At 45.6% G+C, this 18,059-nt stretch overlaps 2 protein-coding genes across 2 annotated transcripts in view; both read right to left on the reverse strand.

Moving 5' to 3' along the window:
- The window catches only part of RFFL (ring finger and FYVE like domain containing E3 ubiquitin protein ligase), a 72,652-nt gene extending 70,170 nt beyond the window's left edge, over positions 1–2,482 (reverse strand). The window contains exon 1 of the mRNA XM_023739674.1: positions 2,291–2,482. The gene's annotated coding sequence lies outside the window, so the exon portion shown is untranslated. The remainder of the gene's footprint in view (positions 1–2,290) is intronic.
- Positions 2,483–5,079: 2,597 nt separating this feature from the next.
- RAD51D (RAD51 paralog D) overlaps positions 5,080–18,059 on the reverse strand; it is a 29,604-nt gene continuing 16,624 nt past the window's right edge. The window contains exons 4-10 of the mRNA XM_004385457.2: positions 17,408–17,489; positions 17,029–17,163; positions 16,191–16,286; positions 13,021–13,111; positions 12,825–12,895; positions 10,824–10,988; positions 5,080–10,450 (exon numbers count right to left, since the gene is read on the reverse strand). Of these exons, the coding sequence (XP_004385514.1) occupies positions 10,367–10,450; positions 10,824–10,988; positions 12,825–12,895; positions 13,021–13,111; positions 16,191–16,286; positions 17,029–17,163; positions 17,408–17,489 (724 nt within the window). The 3' untranslated portion in view covers positions 5,080–10,366. The remainder of the gene's footprint in view (positions 10,451–10,823; positions 10,989–12,824; positions 12,896–13,020; positions 13,112–16,190; positions 16,287–17,028; positions 17,164–17,407; positions 17,490–18,059) is intronic.

Genomic DNA, 18,059 nt, shown 5'->3' on the forward strand with positions numbered 1-18,059 from the left:
CTAATAACCATTACCAAACAAAAATAATAATGAAGCAGCTCCTCCCTTGAGACTTCACCTATTGCAAGTTAAACTATGTATTCTCATTAAACTCTAAATTGTATGTTAGCTCTGTATTGATGGGGTTATTAGATTCCAAGGTGCAAGAGTTAAATCTTTCTTCGCAAAGCATAAACCCTACAGTCAGTACACATATGATATAAAAGTCTCTAATCGATCATTAAAACAATAGCATTATTAGGTTAAGAGCTCGGCTGTTAATGAAAAGGTCAGCAGTTGGAATCCACCAGCCGCTCCTTGGGAACCCTGAGACAGTTCTACTCTGTCCTACAGGGTCACTATGAGTCGGAATTGACTCGACAGCAACGGGTTTGGTTTTTTATTATAAGAATAAAAATCAAGGTGAAATTAGTCCCCCTAAAGCCCCTTAGATTTAAGCAGGTGTTTTCAGGAGTCCTAGGCGTGACACTCATACAGATGGGTATGGCTGTATTGAACATCACAATGGAGATGTAATTAGGAAAGAAACTGTGTCCTTTTTTTTTTTTTGGTATTGTTGCTGTTTATTTTTTTAAAATGCTGGTAACTGAAAATGCCCTTTCCATTGCCATTTTAAGAATCCTTAAGGAGGCATTCTCATTATATGGTGCCAAGCAAAGTTATGTTAACTGGCTTGGCCGTGAGAAAGTGTGAAAACATTAATTTCTAAGCTTTCTGAGAAGAGCTCTCTTTTTGTGTGTATTATTATAACTTTACAACCCTCAATCCCGATGTAAACAGTCGGGATAACAGCGGTCTACCTGATCGATATGAAAGTTTTCGGTAGGCTAGTCTTTGTTATTAGATACAGACATTAAAATGTGTATCCTACATTACATTGACATTATTCTTCAAATGCAAGCAAGCTTTATTAGTTAGCTCTGCCACATCAATCTGCACAATACCCACTACATTTTGAAACTAACACCTCTAAATACACTGTAATTTATGAATTGTACTGACATTCAGAAATAAGAAATATGCAATGAAGTTTCAAAAACATTTGCCATCGTCTATTTCCTTGAATGTGAAAGAGAAAGAAATCAGAGAAGATAAAGAAGTTGTCAAACCTGAAATCTCCTGAAGAGAAGGGAAATATCACTGCCACCTCCCAACTCGAGAACTTAACTCTGTATACCAGCTCAGCCAGCACCGTGTCCCCAGCTTACTCCCACTTCTAGAAAAACAGACAGCCTTGGCTACCTTTCAGTAAACTGAACTGTCAAAAGTGGACCATAAGGCTGTAGTAACAGTGGTAATGACAAGTCTATTGTCCTCCAAACCACCTGTAAAAGGGATGCATAAGGAAATTACCGCTTTCTTAGAGGCCACACACACCTGGGATGTTTATTCATCATGCCACTCTGACCTGTAACCAGGGAGCAAAGTGCTGCTGTGGGAAAAGTCCTATTTCCAAGCTAACAATAATCCTTCCTTCTGGTAGACTGGGAGGAGCATGATACACTCTTCCTGGACAAGCAGTTTTTCCTTCTAGAACAAATGACAAACCAACAAAAAGGGGAAACATGTTGTTGTTTGTACCTTCTTCTACCAACCTAAAATCAAGCTCTGTCTGAGTAAACAGATACCAGAGGCTCTCGGCTCCCGGTCTAGCCACACTTCCCCAAGCCTGGTCAAATGTTTCATGGGTAGCCAGCTGAAGAGAGGCGCCACTTTCCGCTCCGTCATAGCCACTGCTGCTCAGCAGCGACCTCACTCACACACAACACCTCAAATGAACAAGGACAACTTCTACGAGACTACATTCCCAAACTTCTCCATCAAACCCCCAAACTCCAGCCGCCTCTTCTCTTACAAGCAGCTCGCAAGGCTCCTCCACTAGGAACCAAGGGTGGGCTATTTCCTTGCAAGAGGCAAGCGGGCCGTGCGGACCTGCCTCAATTTCCCGTCATACAAACAGGCATCTTTCCTTGACAAGTCAAGAGGAACTGCCGGTTTGTAAGGCGACTGGAGATATTTAAGAACACACATCTCCTGTTACTGCCCCCAAGGTGGAATCTTTGAGGGCACTTTTAATGGGACAGGTGTGGGCTGCCTTGAATGAGGAATATTCCAGAGAGGAAGGGGCTTTCCCCATCCCATGGAGAGTCCCAGGCCGCGCCCTGCACAGAGGAGGCACCCCCAGACCACAGCCGGGCGGGCCTGGAGGCCGAGGCGTACCCCCTGTCCTTCTCCTGTACCCCACCCCAGGCCAGGCGCCCCACGGATCCCAGCTCCGTCGCCTCCTCACCTGCCGCGGCTGCCCGCCCGGCTCGCACCTGAGAGGGAGGGGAGGGGCGGGGCCGGATCCGGGCCGCGGACGCCTCAGGCAGGCGGGCTCCGGGATCCGCCGCAGTGGCGTCTCCGGAGCTGAGGAGCACTGGGGGTCGGTCGCGACATCCTCACAGACGGCCCCAGGAAGTCGGCCCCCCCACCTATCCCCTGCGGACCCGGCCTCGTCTCTCCCGCCCCTCGCGCGGCCCCGCCCCCGGCACGGCCCCGCCCCCCTCGGGAGCGCGCCTCCGCTCCCGCCGCGCCCGGGCCACCATAGAGAGGAGCGAGGCGCGCTGCGGGCTAGAGCGCGCTCCCCCCCGCGCGCGCCCCCTGGCGGAGCCGAGGTTCCCGGAAACCCCGCCCAGCGGAATCGAAACTCCAGCGAGGCATGGGAATGCTCTTTTCGGCCATGGTCGTAGAACCGTGCTGGAGGAGCCGTGATCCGGCTTGGTGACTCGAGCGAGTCCCTTAACATCTTTGAATATGTCTGATAATAAAAGTTTGAAAGTTGCCTCACTTTCATATCTCATTGTTCCTGACGACAATGCTAGGAGCGGGTGATGGTTCCCCAATTTACAAATAAGGAAACCCAAGCCCTTCAGGGTTCAGTAACGTAAGACGTCACGGCTGGTATTAGAAGCCAGCTCTATATACGTCAAAACCCATGCTTGTCCCACTCTACAGCACCTCCGTCAACTAGTATTTCCCAGTCTAAACCCTGTATTTCCCAGTCTAAACCCCCAGGGTTAGCTAGTTTAACCTTACGAAGGTGAAGAAACAGCTAGGAGGAAGGCGGTGGTAGAATGGAAATGGCAGTGTGTCAGGAAGACCACCCTGGTCATTCATTAGCTGTGTGCCTTCCAGCAAGGTACATAACCTCTCTGAACTCCAGCTTCCTCATCCCTCAAAAGCAGGTTGGTATGAGGACTAAATGAGCTAGCGTACATACACGTGCTTAGTAAACTCTGAAGCGCCAGGGTAGCATGGAACATCACTAGCCTGGTGGGCTTGGGCTAAGAAGGTGCCGAGTCATGAAAATATGAATTCTCATTCTTCTAACTGGTGTCTAGTGACACTTAATTTTCTCATGCTTTAGGTTTCTATCAAGACCTCTCAGAGTTCTTCTGAGCAGTTTGTATTTTAAAATAAGGAAAAGCCAAGTAAAATATCATTTATACATCAGACTGTCGCTTTACAAGTATCATTTCCAATCCTCACAACCACCTAGCAAGCTGAGTACTATTATTCCCATTTTGTCAATAAGGATTTGCAGATTAAGTAATTTACCTAAAGCCCCACAGAGTTAGAAGGGGCTGAAATTCAAAACCGGTTCTTTCCACTATCAGGAATATAGGGAAAGACAGCCTCCAAGAGATAGAGGTCTCCTGCACCTGAATTAAATGTGCCCATCTTCTTCCTATCTGGCTATTTTTGTAACTCTCCTTGATGCAATTCCCTGTCCTCTCTGCTTCTCCCCAGGGCTTTATTTCCCCTCACAAAGACATTTATTGTCTCCTCTTTTCCTTCTCTGGTTCCTTTTCTCTTGAGATGCCAGGACTTTGTTCATTTTCTCATATTTCTGAAATGGACTTATGACCTGTGATTAAGGCACAGCATTCTCCACCACATCTCTCCTTCTCTCCGTGTTAATTATAGTCACAGAAGGTTAATCGGTCCGGAACAATGGTGGGGTGAGACCTTGAGCAGCCTTTTGTAAACCTGGTTTACAAACAGTGCTCAGCTCCAAAAGAGAGTGCACTTAATCCACTGATTGGGCCCAATAATTGGAGCCTGGACTCATGACATCCTATGGAAATCATTTTTTTCTGGGCCTTCTGGTCCATATTATAGCTAAATCATTGGAATGCTGCTAAAGAATGTTCACATCACTGAAGCTAGAAGGTCTCGGAACTGCATTTACCCACACTCCTTTCTCCACCTTTAGCATTATCACCATCACTATTTCTCATCTTTATCATGCCCTTCCACAGAGGCACTCAATAACGTACCCATTGTGCAAATAATCTGAAATCCTTTTCGTTGGGCAATAGTATTTAGTAGTAATAAAACACTACTTTGTCATACTTATGGAAGATGTTTACTTTGACCTATTTTTATTATTTTTACTCATTTGCTAAGTACTTTTCAATACATATGTATGAATCACATGCCTTTCCCCAAACAGTAAGTAGTGAAGAAATCAATCATATTATTTCTTCTATTAGCAGCAGCATGGCTTGTAAGTCCTAGTGCCCTGATTTGTTTTGGTTACTTCTGGCAACAAGACTGAAGGATTGATGGTGACTGGGCACCTACTACATGCCAGACTCTCTGTAAAATGCACTTTCCTTAAATTATCTGTTTCATTCCCCCTGAGACATATTGTACCAATAAGGAAAATGTAATTCCCCTGCAACATAGATTTTACCAAGGAGACAGACATACTTTGTCCAAGTGACCCAGCCAGAAAGGGCCTGGCAGCGTTTTGAACCCACATCTTTTCCTGATCCCAAAATTCTGAATCATCATTCCACTTGACAACCTCCCCTGATTTCTCTAGACCTGATAAAGCCAAAACCAAACCCACTGCTGTCGAGTCGATTCTGACTTATAGAAACCCTACAGGACAGAGTAGAACTGCCCTATAGGGTTTCGAAGGCTATAATCTTTACAGGGAACAGATCACCAGGTCTTTTCTCCCACAGAGCGGCTGGTGGATTCAAACTGCCGACCTTTCAGTTAGCAGCTGAGCACTTATCCACTGTGCCGCCAGGGCTCCTTAGGCCTGGTAAATTCTGTAAAATATGGGGTGTTCACTTCAGAGAGAGGCTGCATAACCCCAGAATGAAATAGTTAGAGATAAACACATACAGGACGCTAACTCTAATCTTTCTATAGGACAGTACTACAAGGGAGTTATTCTCTAAGAAATCAGTGCTAGGATTTTCCCCAAAGAGAGGGCCAGTATAGAACTCTACTCACCCCTGGTCACAGAACTGGCTACACAATTTGTAGGGCCCAGTGCAAAATGCAGGGTCTTTTGTTCAAAAAGCATTAAGAATGTCAAGACAGTGAAAGCAGAGCATTAAACTAAGTGCAGGGCCCTCTAAGCACAAGGCCCTTCCATCTGCACAGATCACACGACCATGAAGCTGGCCCTGCCAGGACAGAAGAAGGCTGACACCAGTATCTGCCAGGCATCGTACGCTTCACAGTAACAGGAAACTGAGTGCCTATTACATTCTTGGAAAAGTATTCAATGCTTTACATAAGCTATACAACCCTAAAACAACTCTGAGGCAGGTATGATTTTCCCCATGTTACAGTGGATGAAACTAAGGCAAAGTTTATTCATCCAATGTTGTACAGCAATGTCAGAGTGAAGACCAAATTAGTTGGGATATAAAACATCTTCCTCCTTGACTCTGTACCTCTTTCAGCACAGGCCCGTCTTCTGGCAAAATCCAGAAACTACAAAGGAGAGACCACAGAAGAGCTATGATTCAAGGGCTACTCAAACAAGTCAAATTTGCACAGGCTGACATGCGTGGTACAGCTCCAGGGTGTATGGACCTTCCATTTGCGGGGCGGAAGAACTCCAAGCATGGCAGATGGAACGGCCAATACCTGGACTCTTTCCAGGACTGACAGAAAAATCAATGAGGTCTTTAACTTGAAGAAGGTAACTACAGGTAACCTAAAGTATCTTAATGATAAAGTACTGCAAACAGCCCACTAAGTCAGGAACATGACAAGAACAATGGCTATTGTTGCTTCTATTCAGTAAAGTACTGGAAGTTAGTCTAACTAGTGTACTAGGACAAGAAAAAATGAAGAAAAGCATATTTTGGGGGGTAACTTTTCATGAATATACCTAGGTCAGTTTAAGCTTCACATACCACAGTCTTCTCTAATGCCCATCCCCAACACACAGCTGTACAGCTTTAACTCTACCCAGCATAACTCCATGCAAAAACCTAGCAAGACAGGCATCCAATTCCCTTATCTCCTCCTGGCTCACATCTCGGGGAAGCACAGATCCCTTTGTTTTTTATTCAGCTTTATTTCCCTCTAAACCTCCAGTTCTCTTTTATACTAATGATATCTCCCTTCTCCAAGTGTTTTTCATTCTTATAACTTCCCTGGGGGAAATCAGAAGGAGCTGATAAAGTATATCTCTGATCCAACTTTTTATGGGGAGCTAAGCTGAAAAGAGGTTGGGATGTGCAGCCTTTGCTGCTATCCAGGCAAATTATGAAAAAGAATTTTACTGAAACATTTACATATTCACAGCCAAAGGCAGCATGAGGATGGGAAGCACTAGGGCTTGAAATCAGATTTGAGACTGGATCTTGGTACCGCCACTTCTTGGGTTTGCGTCCTTATCTTCACTGAGCTCCCATTTACTGTCTATAAAATGGAATGATTCACAAGACCGTCCTAAGGTCTGAGAGGTATACGCGTAAGAGGGCCTCGATAAACTTGCCTTCAGGACTGTGGCAGACATTGGTAGTTTCCCACCCAGCGTCCAATTCCTCCACATACACTCCCTTCCTCCTTTCTAGCAGAAACCCCATTTTCTTCCAATGGCCACATCACATGCTTCAGGAAAGCCTGGCCCCAGCCCCAGCTCCAAGGCTACTTTCTCGTTGATCTGAGCCAATCACAGTCATTCCATTTCCCTTGCCAGTTACTACTGATTTAGACATGGATGCATGAAGGAATTTTGCACTGATGAGATATGAAGGACGCTTGCTTTCATTGGGGGGAAGTTCTGAGTCTTCCTTCTTCTTAAAGGGACACAACAAAGAGCTGATCCTCTTCTGTTTGTAAATAATTTTCATGTCTGTATTGATGCTAAGAAAGGCTGCAGCCAGGTTCTGACAAGGGTAACTATCTTGAAGATAAACCAATTTGAAAGGAGAACAGAGCAGAAAGACAGAAAGGCTCGAAGCCCCTTGACAATGAGCCACTGAATTCACCAGCCCTAGACTTCGTGTTATTGGAGGTAACAAATATTCCTCTTGTTTAAGCCTCTTTGAGTGAGGTTTTGTTACTTGCAACAGTGGTATCTGTACCTTTTGCCTGAGAATCTTTGGGTGTCCAAGTGCCTGACATATGGTCACCTGGGGAACCAAGTGCTAGCACATAGGAGGGACTCAACATTAATTTTGTCTGATGTCAAATGAAATACAAGCAATAGTGCTCTACAGAAAGATATTTAAAAGGAGACTCTGGGGGCTCAATGACTATCTAGATAAAGTGAAAAACATTCCTGCATTTCTCCCTTGCCATCTTTAAAATGCAATAAGAACTACGCATTCATATAGTTAACACTTACTGAGCTCCCAGAATGTGGAAAGAGCCAAACTGACGAGAGCCCTTATAGTGGTTCTTGCGCTAATGGGGAGATAGAAATGTGTACAGTAAGTACAAATGAGTGTTACAGGGGGTTTATTATAAACATCTACAGTTGAGGCACAAAAAAGAGGATGTCAGGATGGGTGTGTACCAGACACACTGGCGGTAGGTGGAGGCAGACCCATAAGCAAAGGGAGCAAAAGGCACGTGGGCAGGAGAGCCACCCTGGTTCATGCTGTCTGGGGGAACAACACAGCGTGGCATGCCCAGAATGGAGAGTACAGTGGCAGTACATGAGAAAAGAGGGAGCCCTGGCCTAAGAGCAAGGTCCAAAGGAGGAATCAAGGTGTAGGGGGCATGATCCTGTAGGTATGTTGCATGGACTGGGAAAGTAGTGAATGGAGCGCCCTCCCATGATTAGAGTGGCCACCTGGATGAGGGCTGTGGCACCTTCAGCTGAAGTGAGTCCCCCAGTAGGGGCAGAACTATGCAGATTGGCAAAATAAACGCAGCCTGGGGATGGAAAAGGTCCTGACCTAGGAGTCAGGGGTTCTGGGTTCCAATCCCCATTCTGCCACTGGAACCATCATGTCCCCTTTTTGGATTCAGTTTCCTCCTCTGTTAAATGACAGGATGGACCAGGTGATTTTTACGGACCTCTCAAACTCTGATATGATAGGGTTCTGAGTCAGGTACAAAGCACCTGTGCTCCCCACATACAGGAAACACAGTAGATCTGCCCAAGGCAGAGATGGCAACCAAGCTCCATACTGAGTGCCAAATCCAACTGATTGGTACAGGCTATCTGGAACGCTGTATCAAGAAAGGCTCTGAGGCTGCAAAAGACTCCGAGCCCTGCAAAGAAGAAAGCTGGGATTGATTGGTAATGCCTACCATGGGTCAAGAAGCTAAAATGGTACCATGACTGGCAAAGATTTGCCATTCCTAGGTTAATGTATAAGCTTCCTACTGTGGCAGCAGGAATGTGCCAATATCCATCCATCTGGGTAAAATCCCCAAAGCTGGAATAAGGCTAACCAAACCCAATGTCGTCAAAGCAATTCCGACTCATAGCGACCCTACAGGACAGGGTAGAACTGCTCCATAGGGCTTTACAGAAGCAGACTGCCACATCTTTCTCCCACATAGTGGCTGGTAGGTTCGAACTGCCAACCTTCTGGTTAGCAGCAAAGCACTTTAACCACTGCACTACCAGGGCTCCTTGGAAAAAAGCTCTAAAGATTAATTTCTCCTGGAGGCTCTGTGAAAGCAAGTATCAGGGCTCCTCCAGTCTTGGCCTCACTGACCCTGTCCTCACTCAGACACCTTACAGCCAATTCCTCATTCATTCCCAATTCTCCATCATCATCTCTAAATGTCATCTCTTTGGCCTGTGACTCGGACCCCCTTTCCTGTGGCCAAGACACAACTAATTAATTGCATGACAGGCTTTCTAACCAAGAAAGACGACTTTCCTTTAAAAATGTGGTCAGTAAACAATCCTGATCACTTCTCAACTTTGCCTTTTATTTTCCCTTCCCTGGTATCAACCTCTGCTTCCAGCCAGGGTTACTTATGACTCTCAGACGGATGGCCACAGTGCTGGTAACAGACGGGGGTTATTTTATACACTAGGGCGCTAGGCTGTGGTGCAGCTGGCAGGAAGAGAGGTGTAATTATATTGCATCTTGGAGCCACCAGCAATGAATTTCTGCATAAAGGACTAGATTTGCTAGGTATTATTTACACCAGCATCAATTTTCCCAGCTGGCTCTATTTACTGTGCAAATTTTCCTCCGTCTGTTTATGGCCAAGGCCATGGTTCAACACCTCTGGTTACTCTATACTGTGGAGGGGCCCCACAGGGCACCATGCATATTAAACAAGTAGCTGGATTCATCACGAGCAGGGCACATCCTCCCTTCCTGTTAAATTATATCCCTGGGACTGCAGCGAGCTCACGTTCTCACCTAGTCAGGGTGATGCATGCAGATGCCTGAAACCAAAGCAGCAAGGGGAGAGGAAGAACGACCGTTCTTTGGGGCCTTGCTGGGGAAAACTGAAAACCATCTGCGGGAAATGAGATGGTTCTGGGGCTCAGGGAAATTCCTTTTTCTGTTTTTAAGAGCAGAACATATGAAGAAGAGTTTTGCATTCATGAGGCTATTTCCACCCAGTAATTCAGAGACAGAGCTAAGGGAAAGGGAGACCCAACTTACAGACAGAAAGAAGACAGAGGCAAAAACGGCAAAGAAGAGAAGCTAAGGCAGGCTAGAGGCCTCATGGCTCAATCACTGTGCCAGTGAGATCGGATGGTGACGCACAGCATCGTCAATTGTCACTCGCATGTCAGAGATGCCCAAGCTAGGGTACGCTCAGCTCCCACTGGAATCATACACGGTAGAAACAAGAGAAGAAAACCAGGCACCAGCATGCATTTCTGGGTCCTTCCACTGCAGCATCCTCTCTCGCCTGTGGCTCGATATGCTCCCACAAAGGGGAAAGCTAAAGAATCCGCTATGTCTCTTCCCCTCTTACTGGGGGTGGGTGTCCAAGAATCCTCTGCCCAGCCTGACAGTCGCTGCTGCTGCTGCTGCAGTCTAAAGTGCCAGGCAGCGGGGAACACAGGCATTCATGGGCAGGGAAGGTGGCGGGCCTCGATGCCGCTCGCTTTCCCAACCAACAGCACCAGTCATGTCTGATACGCCTCTAGCACTGGGCGCTGCTCTGGAGTGCCCCAAATCCCGATGTCTATCATCTCCTGGATTCCTGTTGGCTGAAAGAAGAGACAAGAGGGAAAGGTAAGCTTTGTCTTGTTTTTTGTTTGGCTGGATAATTTTTTTAAATTGTGGTAAATATATATGTAACAAAACATTTGACATTTCAACAGTCTTCACATGTATAGCGACGTTAATTAGGTTCGACAGGTTTTTCAATCATCACTTTTATCTGTTCCCAAATTATACCATTACCCTTAACAGAGACTCAGTGTCCCCTAAGGAAAGGTAAGGTTTTGAGTTTTACGACCCAAGGGGTAGCCTCTTTAGTTGCAAGGTTACAACATCCAAGAACTTCTCTATAAGCACCTGTGCTCGTAGAAACCACCCTCCACTGCCTGGGCTATCAGCTTCCCCCAGGGGCTGGCTCACCTGGCGAGAAGACTTGGTCAGGCACACCATGCGCTCACTGCCTGAGGTACCTGCTCCCTCACCCACACTCAGGAGAATCCGAGTGCTGGGCACAAAGCTCCAGGAGCGTCCGAGGGCAGGTTTGAGCCTCCCGCTGTCCCTGTCTCGGGTCACATGGTTGGTCACCTGCAGCAGAAAGAATCAGACTCACAGAACCATAATGCTAGTATAGAGGACATCTGTTCCTATTGCTTCATTTTACAGATGGGAAAACTGAGGTCTAGAGCAGAGAAATAACTTCCTCAAGACTCTATAACTTATCAGTGGAAACAGACGCAGGGCTCCCGACCTGTGTCCAGCTCGCTCCAGTAAACCATAAGGAGCACTATCTGCACTTTCCTAAGGGGAAGCCAGTGGTGGGTTTGAGCCTACTACACCCCCAATCTAACAGACGAGCATCTTGATACCATGCCCAGCCAGTCCTTTGTGTCTGGAAGTGCATGTGTGTATGTGTGGGGGAGGGAGGGTTCAGGGGATCCTAATCTGGTCAGTCAGCTCTATTCTGCCCAGGACTAGTTATAGAGGTAAGCAACTTGAGCCCCAGAGAACTCTCTCGATGAGCCCCCGAGGGCAGGGGCTGTGGCTGGTTCATCAGTGAATCCCACCACCTAACCCAGAGCCTGGCACACAGTAGGTGCTCACATACATTCTGAAGATGGGAGGGGGAAGCCTTGGGATCTTGTAAGAGAAAAGGACAGGAAAACAGATCCTCTTACATTTCTGGTAGGCACACAAATGAGTATAACCTTTCTGGAAATTTGGCAGTGTATATCTAGACATTTAAAGATATGTGTATCCCTGGCCCAATATGCTTTCTTGAATTTATTTTGAGGAAATAATATAAGATGTGAAAGAGATTTAAGTATAAGGATACTCACTATAGCTTTATTTACAATACAGAAAAACAGGTCATGACATAAAGGTCCACTGATCAGGAAATGGTTAGATTATTATGGTACAGTGGGGGTAGCAAACTATGGCCCACAGGACAAATTTGGCCTGACAACTGTTTTTGCTAATAAAGTTTTATTAGAACATAGCCATGACCATTTGTTTATGTACTGTCTATGGTTGCTTTCATGCTACAATGGCAGAATCAAGTAGTTACCACACAGACCATATTGCCATAAAGCCTCAAATATTTCCTGGCTCTTTACAGAAAAAGTCTGCTGACCTCTGTGATATAGGCACTGAACAAAATAATAGGCAGCTGCTAAAAAAGACATTCTTAAAGACTCTACTGGAAATAAATTGAGAGTTTTTTTTTTTAACAAGTTTACAGTTTAGTTAGAAAGTTGATTGAAAATATACATATATGTGCAAAGAAAAATATTCTCTGGAGATATATCAAAATATTAATATAGTTTCAGTGGGTGTGGAGATTGAGTACAGATTTTAATCTTATATTTTTTACCCTTTCTATGAGAAGCATGCACTTTAAAAAAATTATTTCATAAGCAGAAAAAGTTACTTTAAAAATAAAAAGATCCATTCATATGAAACACTGGAAAAGGCAAAACTATTGAGACAAAAGAGATCAGTGGTTGTCTGGGATTTGGAGAACTTTCTGGAATGATAGAAATATTCTATATATTTGATTGTGGTGGTGGTAGCAAGACTGTATATGATTATATCCATCAGTCAAACTTCAAACACAGAGAAATTCTCTCTATGTAAATTATACCTCAATAAACCTGACTTAAAAAAAAACTGAAATGAAAAGCAAGACTGTCTTTGATCCCCTTGGCTATGATCCAAACTCCTCACTGTCCAGAGCCCTAGATGACCCAAGGAAGCTGGGCTATGTCCCTCTCCTAAAGGGCATTTTGGGGGTTCAGAAGCCATTTAATGGAAATAAAGTGCTACAACTAGAAATCAAGTTTGCCTCCTCCCTCTTGTCCCTCCGCAAAGCCAAGCATCAGGGAGGAGACTGGGCACAGTTGGCCAAGTCCACATCCTCACCACCACTGCCACGCTGAGTTCCCGGGCCAGGGTCTTCAGCTCTCGGGCCAGCTGCATCATCAAGGCCAGGCCTGGAGGAGGAGAAGCAGAGGGGCAGGGCAGCAAGAGATCAGGGACAGGCTGGCTGGAGACTGGACTCCAGAGCTGGAAGGCAAGACCACATTCCCCTGACCCTGGGTTTTGCTACACCACTCACCTTCCCTCTGCTGACCTCCCAGAAGCGGGGAGACCACCGCAGTGACCGAATCTACCACCACCACCTTCACGGTCCCTGAAGAACTGATCACCTGGGGGGAAGCAAGCACCAGGAGCCAGCTGGCCTCTAGGGGGCACCGTTAACAGGACAAGCTAGCTGCTCTACCGGAAACTAGTAAGAAACTCCCTACTCCTCAAATACAAGGAGGCCTGGTGGCACAACAGTTAAGCTCTTGGCTACTAACCAAAAGGTTGGCAGTTTGAACCCACCCAGCAGCTCTGTGGGAGAAAGACCTGGTGATCTGCTCCCCCAAAGATTTCAGTCTAAGAAACCCTACGGGGCAGTTCTACTCTGTCCTATAGCGTCACCATGAGTCTCGACTCAATGACACCTAACAACAACCCCAAATACAGCTGCATAAGTATCAAGAAATTTCAGCAATGTCTTTTTTTCCCATTTGGATGTACAGCAGACATGGGTGGATAGAGAGGGGTTGGATCACAGGACCACACTGCAAATACACTAAAATAATTGTATTTTAGAAATCTCCAATTATCAGAGTCCTTTGGCCTCCTGTCATGAACCTTATTCCTTATATCCAAGTCATTTGCTGATTCTGTTTCCACAACTTTGTTTTTTTCACTTCACGTCGGCCAATTCTTGAATATTCATGATGATCTGATCTGTGTTTTGCATGTCTTCCCTCATCTTCCAGCTACTGACCCTTGGCCAGTCACCAGCCTGTCTAAGAGAAGACGGTGGAAAAGAGAGAAGCTAAAACTAAAATCAGCTTAAACCCTCCTTACTATCTCTGGGAGAGCAGGGTGAAATCACCAGTTAAAATGTGACAGCAAGCCCTTTGCTGCTTGTGACTATGGAGCTATCAGGTCATCTGTGGTGAGCCTCGGTGACACCTAATGACCCCCAACTTCTGGTATTCACATGCTTGTATACTCCCTTGCCCTTAAGTGTGGGCGGGACCTGTGACTTGCTTCTGACCAAAACGATATGTCGAAGGTGTTGGAATGTCACTCTCTTCATTAGGTTAAGTTATATGGCAATGGTGATGGAATGTCACTCCCATGATTACATTATAAAAGACTCCATCTTGCTAGAAAACTTGCTCTCACTCTCCTGCTGGTCTTGAAGAAGAAAAGTGGTCATGTTGTGAACTGCCTATGGAAAGCACCATGTGGCAGGGAACAGTTGGAGGCCTCAAGGAGTTGAAGGTGGCTCCCAGCCAACCACCAGCAAGAAACTGAAGCCCTCAACCACTATCAACAGATGGTCCCGGATAGAATGGGGGAAAATTGTAGAACAAAACTCAAATTCTTAAAAAAAGTCAGACTTACTGGGCCAGTAGAGACTAGAGGAACCTTCAAGACTATCGCCCTGAGATAGTCTTTAAACTTTGAACTGAAACCACTCCCAGAGGTCACCTTTCAGCTAAGTAACAGACTGGCTCATAAAATAAAAAATATCACCCGTGAGTATTGTGATCCTTTAAAAAATCATCTATATGAGACCAAACAGTCAACATTTACCCTAAAGCAAAGATTAGAAGGTTGTGAAGCTAGATTAATGGAAACAGAACCAGAACAGAAATAAATGAGAAAGTTGACACAATGTGGAAAATGTAATTAATGTCACTGAACAGTATGTATAGAAACTATTAAATGGGATCTAATTTGCTGTGTAAACTTTTACTAAAAACACAATAAAATATGGAAAAAAAAAAAGAAAAAGAAACTGAAGCCCTCAATTCTATGGCCACAAGGAAATGAATTCTGCCAACCACATGAGTAAACTTATAAGTGGCTTCTTCCCAGGCAGTCCTTCAAATGAAAGTACAACCCAGTCAACACCTTGCTTGCAGCCTTGTGAGGCCCTAAGCAGAGGACACAGCTAAGTGTCTGGTCTCCTGACCCACAGAAACTGTGAGATAATAAATACGACTTGTTTTAAGCCACGGAGTTTTGTGGTCTATACGTTAATACAAAATATACCATCTAATTATCCTACAGTTTAAAAAAAAAAGTCTTCTGACCTGGGAGTTGAGAGATTTGAATTGTTTAGTTCTTGTCCTAAATATGTGATGACTTCGGGCAACTCACTTTATCTCTCTGGCCCCTACTCTCCTCATCTCTAAAAACAAGGGGTTAGATTAGATCAGCACTACTCAACTTCATGTGTCAACACACTGGTGGGTCATAACCAGCTGTGACTCCCATGGCAAGTAATTTGATAAACTATTATTAGTCATGAAGTTTGCAAAATGATTTACTTTATGTACAATCCTGGGTATGCCCATGGGAACATGGTGTGCTTTGGAATGAGAGAAGTTTGAGATAAACTATTCTCTCTAAGGCATCTTCCAAATCTAATAGTCTATAAACCAGTGCACCAAACCCTGTTTAAGCACCTAGCAGGTATAGATGGGTGCCAATCCAAATGCTATTCCAAACTCCCCTTCCTTGTAACAGGACTCTGAATATGTTCAGGTACTAGGCGGAAATCTTCTGACTTCAGAGAAGGTAGACCTGGCCCCTAGTCCAAGACACACATGTAACTCAGTTTTGACCAACCAGATGTAAGGGGAAAAGGGATGCCTATTAGTGGGTTCTGAAGAAAGAGTTCCCTGATAAAAGGGAAAGGTACAGAAAAGAGCCATCTCTTTGTCACTGCCCTGAAACTAGATATAGATATGTGAAGACATAAAGCCTGGAGCCACAGCAGCCACTTTTGAATCATGAGGGCAAAAGCAAGAGGATCAGACACACCAATCTAGTGCCCTTATATCATGGACCTGCCAACCTCCAGGCTCATGTGAGATAATTAAATATCCTCAAAGTTCAAGCCTCTGTCAGACAGCCTCTGTTTTTTCAGTTGAAATATTCCTAACTGATTCAGCAGAGATACAGCACAAATGCAGAGATGAATAATACATGATCCAGGCCTTCAAGGGGTTTACTGTTTAGAGGGAAGACGGACATTTAAACAATGAGGCATGTGAATTAAGCACTCAGGAGCTCTATCCTGGAAGTGGCGAGCACAGCTGGAGTCACAGATTTTACATCTGCATTTCCAGAGTATGTAGTAGGACACCTGCCTGCACACAGATAGCACCTGGCAAGCTGGGTAAAGAGGGAGGGGCAGAACAGCAGGCTCACCTGCTGGGCCACAGTGCCTCGGAGGTCCTGCAGCACATCCAGCATCCGGAAGACGTCGAATGCATGCACCACCTGGATCCTCTGGAGTGCTCCTGCCTGAAGGAGTGGGGAAGAGAAGCAAGGACTTTGGATAAAAAAGAATAAGGTATCAGGGAAGGAGATGAAGAGGAATTGTAAGGCTGAGAAAGAAGAAGCAACTAGAAGCAAGGACTTAGGTCTAAGACGCCAAATGGGCTTTGTCTAACAGGCTAGTTCTCACGGCAGTGGCTGCCTGGGTACTGAGCTGTAAAGTTAAGTCAGAGACTAGTGGGAAAGAGTGATTTGATTAGTGATATCTACCATGGGCAAGAAATGGGCTGGAAACACAGACGTTGGGTATTTGCCAGCCCTGGTTTAGGTTATGTAAAGAGCTGGGAGGTTTCCTAGAAGAACTCCTGTGGGCAGCATCCAAGCTGGGATGACGGCATTAACAGGTGAGGCTTAAAGAATACAGAAAGTAAATTATAAAGCAAGAAGTGACTATCACCCAAATGGCCAGGATTCTTGCAATGTAAGGGAGAACAGGGTCTTTCTGTGCCAGAAAGGAGCCCTGGTGGCACAGTGGTGAAGCACTTGGCTGCTACCCTAAAGGTAAGTGGTCTGAACCCACCAGGTGCTCCATGAGAGAAAGATGTAGCAGTCTGCTTCTGTAAAGATTTATAGCTTTGGAAATCCTATGAGGCAGTTCTACCCTGTCCTATAGGGTCGCTATGAGCCAGAATTGACTCAATGGCATGGTTTTGGTTTTTTGGTTTTCTGTGCCAGAAGTCCTCCAGAACCCAACCCTCCTGCCCCTTGCCTGTTCCTCCTCATCCTGGGTTCTGGCCTGAAGCAGCTGGAGGAGGCGGGAGGCTGTCAGTCCTCCACTGGAATCGATGTATAAGACATTCTGTTGCAAGCTGTGGGCCACATTTGCAGCCACACAAAGACATACCTGTGTAGAGACCAGGGGGACCGGGTGAACTTGAGCCCTCAGAGAAGGCTCAGAATGGGGGATCCTCACCAAATCTTGCACAGATCCTAGCAACACAAACAGGCCAACTCCCAGTCCACACTCTCACCCCCATGGTCTCTCTACTAGCTCTGTACCCATGAGCATGCGGGAAGAAGCCCCCCCTAGGGGTCCAGGGCTATGCATCCACCACCCCATCCTCCCTGGCTGCTGGCCTCACGTGTACCTGGGTTTTGCCGCTACCTGGGCTTCCTACGATTTCAGTCACTTCTCCAGTATAGAGACCAGTATCAAGCAGTTTGTCCAGTCTGATGGCAGAAAAGAAGAGAAGACAATCAACCCAGGGGTGTTGGAGGAAGAAGAAGGGGCTAGGTTTTGGGAAGAAACACAAGATATCCTTTCTAAGCGCTGGTCAGTCCAGAGGTGTTCCAAACGTCTCTGACCAGGGGGCTTCTCATGGTGGAGTTTCTTCTGGGAAGGAGGGCACAGCTAAATGTACCTCCTCCAGCCCCTCCTCATCCTTCCCCTCTAAGGTTAAATATCACTTCTCCAGAGAGGCCTTTGCCTCCCCATCAAGGTCCTCCTTCCATACGCCATCTCAGCCCCACGTACATCTCCTTGATAGCATTTCCCGTGATTTATATTTATATATATTTTTTAAATTTTATTTTATTTTTTTATTGTACTTCAGGTGAAGGCTTACAGAACAAATAGTTTCTCACGAAACAGAAGTATACATGTTGTTTTATAACACTGGTTAACAACCCCACAACGTATCAACCCTCTAACTTCTCAACCTTTTTTGGTGAAAATACACATAGCCAAAGATACACCATTTCAAAAATTTCTACATGCACAGTTCAGTGACACTGACTACG

This window comes from Trichechus manatus, unplaced genomic scaffold, assembly GCF_000243295.1.
Source record: "Trichechus manatus latirostris isolate Lorelei unplaced genomic scaffold, TriManLat1.0 scaffold00138, whole genome shotgun sequence".
NCBI classification, from domain to species: domain Eukaryota; kingdom Metazoa; phylum Chordata; class Mammalia; order Sirenia; family Trichechidae; genus Trichechus; species Trichechus manatus.